This window comes from Aptenodytes patagonicus, chromosome 7 (assembly GCF_965638725.1).
Source record: "Aptenodytes patagonicus chromosome 7, bAptPat1.pri.cur, whole genome shotgun sequence".
Lineage (NCBI taxonomy): Eukaryota > Metazoa > Chordata > Aves > Sphenisciformes > Spheniscidae > Aptenodytes > Aptenodytes patagonicus.
In genome coordinates, this window is record NC_134955.1 from 9699526 (window position 1) to 9713043 (window position 13518).

At 41.4% G+C, this 13518-nt stretch overlaps 1 protein-coding gene across 1 annotated transcript in view; it reads left to right on the top strand.

Moving 5' to 3' along the window:
- KIAA1549L (KIAA1549 like) overlaps nucleotides 1-13518 on the top strand; it is a 142332-nt gene that overhangs the window by 115850 nt on the left and 12964 nt on the right. The window contains exons 19-21 of the mRNA XM_076343503.1: nucleotides 2125-2472; nucleotides 11005-11102; nucleotides 12333-12478. Of these exons, the coding sequence (XP_076199618.1) occupies nucleotides 2125-2472; nucleotides 11005-11102; nucleotides 12333-12478 (592 nt within the window). The remainder of the gene's footprint in view (nucleotides 1-2124; nucleotides 2473-11004; nucleotides 11103-12332; nucleotides 12479-13518) is intronic.

A 13518-nucleotide genomic window follows, 5' to 3' on the forward strand; every position in this document is an offset into this window, starting at 1 on the left:
CATACATCAGAAAGTGGTAGGATAAATTGAAATAAATTTTAAAACTTGAGGAAAAGTAACGGTCACCAGTCTCCTCCAAAATCTTCAGGCCAACTTTTATATGGATAAATCAAAGCTGACTTAATGTTGACTGCTAATATGCATCTTTTATTCATATAATATATTTTAGACATTCTATAGAGGTCTAATGGCTTCATCAAGGGGGTTGTAGTAGAGAAGCTGATTTATTTCGGCATCGGATAGTAACAGGTCTCTTGTGGGATTCCATTCATTGACATTTTTACAGTCATGAGGAAATAGTAGAGCCATGGTTATTAATCATCCAGTTGGGACAGTACGATTTCAGAGGCTCTTTGGTTGCACTTATACTTACAAACTACCATTGCATTTTATAGTCAGGCTTCTAAAATTTACCTATTTTTATTTACCCTATCCTGTAACAACACAGATAACAGTGGAATCAAAATGCAGGAAGGAAACGAAGGGAAACTATTTAGTTGAAGATTTCCTACGAAGTTTTTCAGTTTAAGATAACTTTGTGCCGTTACATAGTTCCTCCTCCAATCTGATGTGTGTACCACTTAGGAAGCCTAAAGTTGGGTTTGTGGTTTTGAATTTGGATAATATACCGTATAAATATAAATGTATAAATTATGGTTAAATTCTAATATTCAAATGATTAATTATTGTCTTAATTTTCCTTTTTATTGCTGTAGTGTCATTAAATACAAAATAAAGCTTTACTTATAACAGCTAAGAGAGAAAACAAATTAAGATCTATTATTTAAATTTGTCAGTTTTTAGGCTAACCGTGTAACTTCTCTGAATGACTGATAACAGAAGAAGCAAGTCAGTTTGATTTTGACTCTGCAGATAAAGAAATATGTACTATGATTGTCCTATAATATATATGACCATACATAGCTTGCAAAAGGTTGGGATGACAGTTGCTTATCCAGTCAGGTATATAGAAAGCTATTGTATTATTACATGGGAAAAAAAGTATGCCACAGCAGGAGCTACAGAGCACTCAAGTAAATTATCAGGGCAGTGCTGGAACTTTTAATAAGAACATCCTGTTGTATTCTTTTATTTGTGGCTGTTTCAAATGCCAATTTAAATTCTAACCACATGCTATATATAGAAGGAGGTACATATCCTATTCTTCATTCCAGTTATCCTAGCATCTTGAATTTATTTTACTGATATTTAAAGAATTAGAATGGTTGCTTTTTCAGATTACCTGTTTAACATGGATTTTTTAAAACTATAGCCTGTAAAACTAATCTTACAGAAGATAGATGAAGTTAGGTATTTCACTGTCAAGTTCTTATAATATGATGTTGTTTTCTGTCTTGGAGTTATAGGCAGAAAAATCAGGGGGGTATTTCTGTTTGTACTTATCTGTACAGAAGGAATTACGCTAGGAGTAAACATTCAAGTTAAGCTGCACGAGTACTATCTGCTTGTTAGAGTACGTGATTCATTCACTGTTCCCATGTTAGTTTTGGATAAATTTCTGTATAACTACTGTTCGGTGGCTAGGTAAGATGACCGAGCTGGGTCAGGATATTTTCTGCAAGGGACAGGACCTAGTTTGTGGCATCGTTGTTAGTGGTCCTCACTGGGTTAGAAAGTTCAGGAAAACTCCTAAACTTTAATTCTTCTGAAATCTTAACGTGAGAGAATAGACAAAAGAATTTCAGTCCCTGTAGCTGTAACAAGCAGTCCCTTGTAAGGGGTCCTTCATAGTGATGGCACTATTTAGGGAGCCATACTCCTCCTGGCACAGTTGTGCTCCCATTGATACTAACAACTAAGAGAAGAATTTAAACATTAATTCTAATTGTTTTTAAGTGAATCATTGACAATTTAATCTGCTACAGAGTGTCCCTGCTAGTTTTTGCAGCAAACAATGGCAGATATAAATGGGTCTTTGAGTCCCTGGCCATTATACTTGCCTGCATCATATCACTCCTTTCCAGTATTTGTCATGCGTCTATATTGTCACAATTCCTGACTTTGTATATGTTACATCTGTGTTTGAGAATGTTTTGTGTGAAGCAGCACAAATACCACCTTGTAAAGCTTTTTACGTATATGTGCTTTTATTCCATCCAACAGACTGAGCCTGAAATTATAGAAGAAACAAATGTTGACCGTGTCAACGAGCCTCGGAGTTACACCAGGTCCCGTCAGGCCAAAGGCCACTCGGAGACCTCAACTTTAAGTTCTCAGCCCTCCATTGATGAGGTTCGACAGCAGATGCATATGCTCTTGGAAGAGGCTTTCAGCCTGGCCTCTGCGGGCCACGGAGGACAGAGCAGGCAGGAGGTGTACAGCTCAGCACCACACTTGCCCTACTCGGAGGTTGTGACCAGTGCTCCTGGTACCATGACCCGACCTAGAGGGGGAGTACAGTGGGTACCCACATACAGACCAGAAATGTATCAGTACAGTTTACCAAGACCAGTAAGTAAAACTTCTCTTTAGTAATATCATAAAGATATTTCTACTCTGAGACACATTTTTTTAAAGATGGAGCCCTATTTACATGCTTAACGCCAGGTGTAAAGCCATACTTACAGTAAATAAGTACAGCTAGTGGGGTGTATGTATATGTGCTTACCCATACCCATCTCTTGCACGAAGACTCTTAGTATCTATTTCAGCAGCAAGGTTGTCTTGTCTAAATTGTGCTTGAAAGAATGGGCTGCACTAAGCTCCAGGCTGTTCAACAGATCAAGAACTTGTTTGCATGTCTCCTCCTATTCACTGAACGCACATTAGGAAGCAATCTGGTTTTGTAGAACAGCTATGTAGGCAGCTGTATGAAACATTGAACACTTCTGCATGAGGTGCATCACTGAAGAGCATCATCGCAAGAGAGGGAACTGAGTGTAGTAATCAGTGACCTGAAATGTGGGCTGTTATTGACAATCTTGCAGTCATAGTTATTGACTTGGGACTCTAGAGATGGCTTAATTCCACAGGTTTCTTGATTGACCTTATGTAAATCGCTCTTTATCCCTCATTTTCTAGCCTCAAATGGCAGCTAACATGTCCTTACCTTACAAAAGTAATAAATAAAGAACTGAAATCCATGGATGGAAATTGTTAATGGAATTTTGTAGGTATCTAGACAGCAGTCACAGTAGCACTGTGCACACCATCGGCATGTTAAACCACCCCTGAATTCCCACACGTGGTATTGTGAAACTCAACAAAATATTTTCCTTCTTATATGTCAGGTCCAAATCTAAACAAGAGATGATTGCTTTCAGATGAGAAATAGCCCATCTATCAATATGAGTATGAAAAGTTGTTCATTCTAAGGCTTTTTTTGGTCAGAAATGTATATTTTTTTGAAAGAATGCATTTCAAATGGAGTCCCTTACTCTGGCTAGAATATGAAAATAATGCAGAAAAATGTCCTCGTTTCAAAATAACTATTACTATGACTTCCTTCCATGACAATAAAAAAATACATTAAGGGATGCTGCTTCTCAACTATTCTGAACATATTTGAAAGCCAATGGCACTGCCTGCAAAGGTTCACGCTTGTGCTATTTAGATCATGCTAAAGGTTATTTCTGCACTTTGAAATTGGTTCGATGAACTTCATACAGCATATAATCATATTTCATGGTTCAAATTCGATTACAAGCTTAAGAGACAGCTAATGGGTAGTCAAATTTGACACTTCAGAGAGTCTAAAATGAAATTAAAAATATTATATGGCGACAGATTTTTAAAAAATCTAATAGCCATACTTTTTTGGTGAATGTTTCACTATTTTCTTTCTAAGACTCATTACTCTTCTAAATCATCTGTATGTTTAGGACCTTTAAGCATTCGCTTACCTTTCTGGCATTTTGAAGATAGTGTTAAAAATTGCCCTGAAGATAATTGATCACCACAGATTAGGATAGGCACAGGCTGCTGGACTTTGGATAAGGGCTGTTAATTCATAGTTTTCTGTGTATTAGTTTCATGAATACGAGCTGTACTTTAACTAAGCCATTTACTGGTTTGTTCTCAAATGGGGACAGAGGATTAGAATTGAAAATATCCAGCTGAGACATGTGGGAAGTGACCTGTGGGTAGGAAAAACATGGAAGTACTGCCTTCAGCACCTTAGCAGCTGTTTGCCTGCCCAGAATACCTCCGTTCAGCAGCCATGGGGGAGATGCTGCAAAGGGGAGCGCGTGGGAGTGGGTGGGCTGACAGGTAGAGAAGGTGTCCAGGGTGAGTGAGCAGCCTCCGGCAGCTTCGAGGATGAGAGGTACCTGAACACTGGGATGTTTGTTATACGGGGGAGGATGCAAACCAACAATTTTTATTTTTGCCCTTTCTTAAAATTCAGTTCTTAGTGGCAATTAAAAGTCAACATTAACAATGCTATTATAATTCAAAATCTGGATTCAAAAACGTTTTGCCTGCTTAGATGGAACAAATGCAGACATTGTCTTTCCCGTTGGGTCTCTATATACAATGCAAGTGTAAAGATCTTCAGCCCATAACTCTCTTCTGAGATCTGGCTCTTTGCAGCCCAGTTACACTAGACTCTCAAATTTTTACAAGAACCCACAAACTTTCCAGTAACTTCAGTGCAACTTTAGGTTTTATTATTGCAAAGGCATTTCAGAGGTGATACAAGTGCTGCGTAAGTTTTCTAGCACAGACGTTCTCTACCTTTATAATGCACAAATGGTAAACAGATTGAGGCAAAACAGCAAAAATCTGCATGCAAATCTCCATCTCAGTGTTTCCCTCTGTGCCATATTCTTTCAGGGAACCAGAAACACTCTTCAGGTCTACGTTTCTTCAGGTCTCCTCCAAGTTATGGATCTTTGATTTTTTTGCAGTCAACTTCTTGGCTAGTCCTACCATCAAACAGTTGTGTCTCTCTCCATAGTGTGCATGCATCTTCTTTTTCCTTTTTCTTTTTCCTTTTGAGGCCTTCTGTGGGTTTTTTTTTAATATGCTAGCATTAATACCTAGATCTGCAGCTCTTGTGAGGGAATGCCTGTCTGTCAAACTGCTCATGGGTGACCTGTGATAACAGGATTCCTTCATCTGGTGCTTGTGCCTTCTCCTTTTCTCCTAGCAGAGAAAAGCTAGTAAAATGCAAACTCTTAGTGTTCTGGAGCCTCCAAAAATGGGATGAGCGACACTTAGCTGGGTCCTTGTTATCCAGCTGGTATACTATGACTGGAGGATGGAGTTATAGCATCGAGTGTATAACACAAGCCCGACTGCCAGCGTTGTACCTTGGCAGATCACGTTACTGCTTTGGAAATTCACACAGCTGAGTCAAGCAGAGAGCTACGGCCAGGGAAAAAAAACCTCTTTATTACAAGGCTGGACCAGTTCCCATCTCTCCTCTTTAGTGCTCTGGAAAGAGGAGTGAGAGTAACAGAGCTCTGGGTCCCAGGGCGAGACCCAGCACCATGCAACAGGCACTGATGGACAGACTTGCAGTCTGAGTGGCTGGTAATGTATCCAAGTCCTCAGAGCTTCTCTTCATTTAACAGAGGTAAAGTGAGAGTATTTTACCAAAGTTCAGCTACTTTCAATAACAGTTACTAAACTAAGTATAAAACAGGACAGCTAGCAAAGCAAAACCAAATCCAGCTGAAATCAGTAACTTTGCATTATTCCTGGATTGCAATTTAATAATCAAATTAGTTAAATCATTCAATGAGTAAACAAAGACACTGCCCTTTTAATTCCTATGGTGAGATGTAAGGAGATGGATATTTCTGTAATTAGAAGGCAACACTGAATAATTTCACCCAAGACAAATACATCTGTAAGTTGGAGGTGGTAAAAATATTTTAAGACTGCAACGAGGGAAATGTAGCCTTAAAGTTAACTGCAAAGTTTCTCCTTTAGACTTTAGTTGTTGTGTGCTGATTTAATGTTTCTTTCCTGCATCCTGACAGGCGGTACCTTAGACTTTTGTGGGTTGTAGAAGACACTGGTGCAGGTGTCTGCTGGTGGCTGGACTTTATCTTCCAGAGGGTTGTGTTGTATGTCTTCTGGGCCCAAAGGCTGAAGTTTCTCTGCTAAACTGCACTTATTACTTTTTAAAATTCTTCACTGGTCTGCTTTTTAAATTGTCAGTGTTTTAGCTACAACAGACTCCTTCACTGGCATTTCTTCCTGAAAGGCTGGTGTGTGGTCTGCAGTCTGGTACCTGCGCAGTCTGTGCTGAATCTCAAATTTAATTACTTCTGCCAGTGATTGTTATAGACTTTGTATTATACAAGTCCTCATTTTCCAACAAAATAGGGTTTGGAATCCATGCAGAATATTTATCTTTTTAAGTTGTTTTGGTTTTTGGGGTTTTTTTGTTTGTTTGTTTTTTTTGGTGAAAAACAAAAGTGAAGCAACATTTTTTTTTTAAAGGATAAACTCATTTTGAATAATAAAATTAGGCAAATTTTCTGTGAAATCAGTTGTTGGGTTTTTTTTCTGATTGGATTTACAACAGTGTAGAAATTTCAGTGAAGTGACTTTATTTCTACAATCATGCCAGTTAGCCTAGAACCTAAGGGCTCATTTAAATCTATAACAGACAGGCCTTTTTAGTAAAACTTTGGTTTAATTTAGCCTCTGAACATTTTTTTCCATTTATGTGTTGCACGTAGGAAAACACTAATGCTCCGACCCATTGGAGAAATTCTAGAAATTTTATTTGAGCTCCCTCTCGTAACGCTTTTGGTGTCTGTGGAAGCTCAGCACAGAGGACTGATTGCTGTCTGCCAGAACAGACTGTTCCTCAGCATGGCGTAGCAGATCTTGTCACAGGATTTTTCACTTTAATAGGATTCCCTCTGGCCAGCCATTAGCAAAATATTGCCACTCACTCAAAATTGTTCATCTCCTATGTAAGCAGCAAAATAAGTGCTTCGATTTTCTGTTTACTACTTTTCCGAAAAATTTTCAGTGCAAGTCACAGCACGTTTGTGAACTGTTCTTTGTGATCCCTTAAAATGCCTCCTTTGATGTCCATATACTGAAGCACATCCATTAACGCACAAGAGAAAACCCAAATCTACCTCTGTGTCTCTGTCTACCCTGTTATACTCAAACAGTATCTGGAGTCACTGACCAATCTGAAACATTAGCTCCTGTGCTGTTCCTTTAGAATAGGGGGAAAAAAAGAATTTCATACTTGGTACAATTGCATGCTGAGAGCAAGACGTGGGATGAAAGGCTTGTGGAGCCAGAAGGAAGTGTTCGGTTCAGCCTGTGAGAGCACTGCCAGCTTTTCGCATGCAGAAGAGGCACTGCGGACCATTTCAAGTCCAGCGCTATTAGGAGAAACCTAATTGAGGTTTTCTTTGATGCGAATAGCATTTGTTTTTTCTATACAGTTCTTTCATTAAAAATCAGTATTTCCAACCCCTGGCTAGGAAATGTACCATTGCCTTTTTAGATTTTTTTTTTTTTCCCACCTAAATATAGAAATACTTTAAATACCATTTTAGCATGGCGAAAGTAAATATTAGGAGACTTTGTAGGTGGCATGAAAGGAAAAATTATTTTCACAGACATGCCTTTGAGGAACTCTACCCTGCTCTAAAAGGGGTGGCAGTGAGAGGCGGGAGAAAGATGCTTGGTCTGTATTGCTTTTCCCTTAGAGACACTGACATCAAAAGTCAGTATTTGATAAGTTACCTTTCCTCTGCGTTAACCCAGTTTTGCAGCTATTTGAGAAAGGTGGTGTTGGAACACCATCTAAATGTGTAATTTTTAAAGATGATTACTGAAAGATAGTGGTTTTTGATATTTAGTGTGGGATTTATATTGCCAAATTCAAACCTAAATGTAGGTGTTAAGTCTGAGCTAATAATGTAAATCTTCTAGGCTCTTTCTACAGGCAGGAGATAGAGAGTGACTCATCCCATGGTAATGTGTTTTAAGCTTTCTCTGCTGTTTATGGAGGGAGCTTCTCTGGCTAAACCAGATACCTCTTCTTTAGAGGGCCAAAGTCCCACCATTGGACTTTGGACTCTAGTTTTTGTCAAAATGCCTATGTCTTGATACTGGACAGCCTCCCCATAATTTGCTGTTTGCTATTGCTCCGGTCTTATCTTTAATCCTGTGCATTGCTCTGAAGCATCATCAATAAAAGCAAAATAAAAAAAAAAAACCCAAACCCAAAACACGTGTTGAAGAAAAGTGTCAATGAAGTGCTAGAGAGGTATCATCCTTCTGTCTTTAAGTATATTTAGCAAAATTATGACCTCTAATTTCATAGAATCATAGAATCATAGAATCATTGAGGTTGGAAAAGACCTCTAAGATCATCGCGTCCAACCGTCGACCCAACACCACCATGCCCACTAAACCATGTCCCTAAGCGCCTCATCTACTCGTCTTTTAAATACCTCCAGGGATGGGGACTCAACCACTTCCCTGGGCAGCCTGTTCCAATGTTTCACCACTCTTTCAGTAAAGAAATTTTTTCTCACATCCAATCTAAACCTCCCCTGGTGCAACTTGAGGCCATTTCCTCTCGTCCTATCGCTAGTTCCTTGGGAGAAGAGACCGACACCCACCTCGCTACAACCTCCTTTCAGGGAGTTGTAGAGAGCGATGAGGTCTCCCCTCAGCCTCCTTTTCTGCAGGCTAAACAACCCCAGGTCCCTCAGCCATTCCTCACAGGGCTTGTTCTCCAGACCCCTCACCAGCCTCGTTGCCCTTCTCTGGACATGCTCCAGCACCCCAATGTCCTTCTTGTAGTGAGGGGCCCAAAACTGAACACAGTATTCGAGGTGCGGCCTCACCAGTGCCGAGTACAGGGGCACGAGCACTTCCCTACTCCTGCTGGCCACACTATTTCTGATGCAAGCCAGGATGCCATTGGCCTTCTTGGCCGCCTGGGCACACTGCTGGCTCATGTTCAGCCGGCTGTCGACCAGCACCCCCAGGTCCTTTTCTGACAGGCAGCTTTCCAGCCCCTCTTCCCCAAGCCTGTAGCGCTGCATGGGGTTGTTGTGGCCGAAGTGCAGGACCCGGCACTTGGCCTTGTTGAACCTCATACAGTTGGCCTGGGCCCATCGATCCAGCCTGTCCAGGTCCCTCTGCAGAGCCTTCCTACCCTCGAGCAGATCAACACTCCCGCCCAACTTGGTGTCGTCTGCAAACTTACTGAGGGTGCACTCGATCCCCTCATCCAGATCATTGATAAAGATATTGAACAAGACCGGCCTCAAAACTGAGCCCTGGGGAACACCGCTCGTGACTGGCCGCCAACTGGATGTAACTCCATTCACCACAACTCTCTGGGCCCGGCCGTCCAGCCAGATTTTTACCCAGCGCAGAGTACACCTGTCTAAGCCGTGAGCTGCCAGCTTCTCTACGAGAATGCTGTGGGAGACAGTGTCAAAGGCCTTGCTGAAGTCCAGGTAGACCACATCCACAGCCTTTCCCTCATCCACTAGGCGGGGCACCTGGTCATAGAAGGAGATCAGGTTGGTCAAGCAGGACCTGCCTGTCATGAACCCGTGCTGGCTGGGCCTGATGCCCTGGTTGTCCTGCTCATGCCTTGTGAGCGCCCTCAAGATGAACCGCTCCATAATCTTCCCCGGCACCGAGGTCAGGCTGACAGGCCTGTAGTTCCCCGGATCCTCCTTCCGGCCCTTCTTGTGGATGGGCGTCACACTGGCAAGCCTCCAGTCGTCCGGGACCTCCCCCGTTAACCAGGACTGCTGATAAATGATGGAGAGTGGCTTGGCGAGCTCCTCCGCCAGCTCCCTCAGCACTCTCGGGTGGATCCCATCCGGCCCCATAGACTTGTGAGCGTCCAGGTGGCGTAGCAGGTCATCGACTACTTCCTCTTGGATTACGGGGGGTTCATCCTGCTCGCCATCCCTGTCTTCCAGCTCAGGGGGCTGAGTACCCCGAGGATAACTGGTCTGCCTGTTAAAGACTGAGGCAAAGAAGGCATTAAGTACCTCAGCCTTTTCCTCATCCTCGGTGACAATGTTCCCCCCCGCATCCAATAAGGGATGGAGATTCTCCTTGGCTCTCTTCTTGTCATTAATATATTTGTAAAAACTTTTTTTGTTGTCTTTAACGACAGCGGCCAGATTGCGTTCTAGCTGGGCTTTTGCCTTTCTCATTTCCTCTCTGCATGACCTAACGAGATCCCTGTACTCTTCTTGAGTCGCCCACCCCTTCTTCCACAAGCGATAAACTCTCCTTTTTTTCCTGAGTCCAGGAAATTGGACTCCCGCCAATTTATAGCAGTACAAAGAATTTAGAACAGAAATTTTGTCCTACATATCATTTCTTGGGTGACGTGGGTTTCATGCACACAATTACTCGTCCTTCACATGTATTAGTGATGAAATCCAGAATTACTATGGGCAAGATGCTTAATTTTGTGACTTAGCGGGTTGGTCCTGTGTTCCTCTGAATTACTCTGCTTTTTCAGAACTGTTTGAGACCTTTGTTATTGCTTTAGAAAATTACAGAGCTTGGGGTTTTTGTGAAGAATTTTCTTTTCATCTCTTCAAGGCTGAAAGGAAGAGGTTGAAATATGCATTGCTCACAGGCAGCTTCACTTCACTAGATGCTGCTCTGAGGATGCTTTCTGAATCTTTAAAATACTTTGTTTCTGGAGGAAGTGGAAATACTGAGATCTTTTTCCTGTGGGTCCAAAGCAGCTGTTGAGTCTCACATAATCATAACAGATCTGCTTTGCCAGCAAGGTTACACGTCACAGAGACAGTGTTTAATACATTTTATTTTAATTAGACTTCATTTTGGCTCTGAACTCATTTGTTCATGTTTTCTTCCACATCCTAAAATCACCCAAGCACTGTAAATTCTCAAATAAAAGGCAATTACTGTTGATGCCACAAAAAGTTAACTTCCTGTTGGCCGGCACGCGAAGCAGGTATTTAATTTCTGACTTTCTTTTGGTTTTTAATTTGACTGAGATCTATTGGTGTTTCAGAAAATATTTATTTTTCTCCTTTACAGGCTTACAGATTTTCCCAGCTTCCTGAGATGGTAATGGGTTCTCCTCCTCCTCCTGTCCCTCCCAGAACAGGTCCTGTGGCTGTTGCCTCTCTCAGAAGGTATTTATCTGTTGTTTTATTTTAGGTATGATCTTTAAAAACCACTGTTGTAATAAGAACTGGGGCAAACCCTGAAGGGGCACTTACAAGCCACTTACAAGGCACTTATAAAGACACATTCATGAAATTAGAAACATGTTGGTTTTATTTCATTTTAACATGAAGAGGAAGGAATAACAATGAATTTTCTCTTCTACTAGCTAATCAGTTTCAATAAAATTAGGAGATGCAGGCTCCGACTGCTTTTAAAATGTGCTTTGCCTCAACTCGCATAACGGCATATTGTATTGCAGATATGTGGTAGATAATTTGCCCTGTCATTCTCCCTGCTTTTCTCTATTGCAAGGACTTGCAACAGGGTATGGATCAATTGTGAGATGTTTCTCAGTACCTCGGGTCCGGGGATTTCTGCCTAGCTTTCAGATATCTCATACCTGCGTTTCTGAAGCCAAATACGTGCAAAAGCCTGACTGCCTTAGCTCAGTGTATACATTTTGCCTCCTCCTCTCAGTAAGGCACTCTATAAAATGCATTTCAAGGAATTTTTACACTTCTGTGGCGGATGAACTCATTTAGCCTTCAGTGCTGTGCTGTTAGGTACTGCCTGGTGCCAACTGCAATTCAAGGCACCACAGGCCTGCTGAGAGCTGCTGTGGAGCACCGAGGCCAAAGGAAACTTTTCTGAGTGGTTGCTAATGATATCGTAACTGCGTCCAAATATTCAGGATATGGACACTGTTGACATACTCTTGTTCATCTATCACATTTTAGCTCTAAAGGAACTGGGACACACCATTTCAAAAGATGTTAGTACTTCCCAAGTGCAGTTAATGTTACTTACCATAGTAGTCTCCTACTATATGATACCATGTCATATATGCTGTAGTCATATGGTATTGTCTATAGATTTGTGTTGATGAACTATGGTAAAGCTCTGTTTTTTGTGTTGCATGTCACAGGCATTTGTTTGAAGCAGCAAGCACATGCTCTATGCAATGAAAATAACATGCTTTGGCAAAGTAGCGACCAGGCTAAAGAAGTTGTCTCAGACTTCTCCAAACTTATCGTTCTCCAGTTGTTCTTCAAACTTTTCTCATGCCAGAGCAAAATCAGATAGCTCATTTCTAGCTGGCTTGTCATACTGTAGTTGATAGGCAGGTATGTGACTATGAATCTCACTTGTCAGTCAGAATGATAAAAGTTTCTATTTTTTACTTTCTTAATGCACAGGTCTACATCAGATATTGGCAGCAAAGTGAGAATACCTGACTCCAGTGGGGCAGATCAGGCCCAGCATCATGATCAGGCATCTTTTGCACCTGGTTCGAGAGCTCCAATGTCTGTTGGTCCACTTGATCAATCAGCTTTTCACTCAGGTGAAAAAATAGTGCAGACCCAACTTGCAGCTTTGAGCACCTCACAATTTATTTTGCCTATAAATGAACGTATGGGATATAGCAAATACAGATGATTATTTGGAGAAAGACTATATTAGGTGTTTTTTTTCTGGTGCAACTGAAGGAGACCTATAAGGGTTGCTCCTTTGTAAATGCAGCATCAGCTGCATTGTAAAATACTACTCATCCTGCAGAAGCACCAGGAAATGGTCATTTCTGAAGGTAAGATCCAGCAGTAATGTACCAGATGGTCTTTGTTCAAGTATGGCATTCTGCTGCCTCACTGATAAGGACTCTGAATTATTAAAGCCTGGTAAAACAGTTCATCTGTACCACAAAATTCAGTGGAATTTTTAGGGCTGGTACAGAGGGTGTTGGCTGGCAAAAGCAGAAGTTGCAGTATTGGGACTGCTGTGTGACTCGCGTGTTGTGTTGCACCCTGTACAAAAACAACCAAAGCGGGAGAGACAGGTAACAGGGTTCTGAGGGACATGGAGAAATGAGGTGGATCCTTCCATAATTTTATCAGTCAAGAATACCAGGCCAAGTGCTTGAAAACAGAGTATGTACAATGGAGCTGTAAGTAGAACTGCAGAAGGAGGCTTAATGGCATTCAGCTCTGCTTGGTTTGTAAGGAAAGGGAGGAAAAACAAGTGGACATGAAAAATAGCATGTGTGAGACTGAGGTTTTCCAGCCTGACTGTTGGATGAGTTGTATGACTCCTTATTTCATCTTGAGAAACTTAACCCCTAGTCTTGTCACAACAGTGGGCTGCTGAGGCGGGTAAATTGAAGGTATATTCCCCCTTCCCCTCAAAACATAAGGCAGCAGTGCTTTTCGATAGTCAAAAGTAATCCGTTAGCTTGTCTCCCCTCCTATTTTGGAGAAGGTATTTCCTGCTCAAGTGCAGGACTTGATTTGGGTCTAAATGTCCCAGTTTTAAAGGCCTAGTGAGTTTCTGGCCCTTTTGATATGAATTTTATTTATGAATGAATGGATTTAATAATGAGATTAAGAT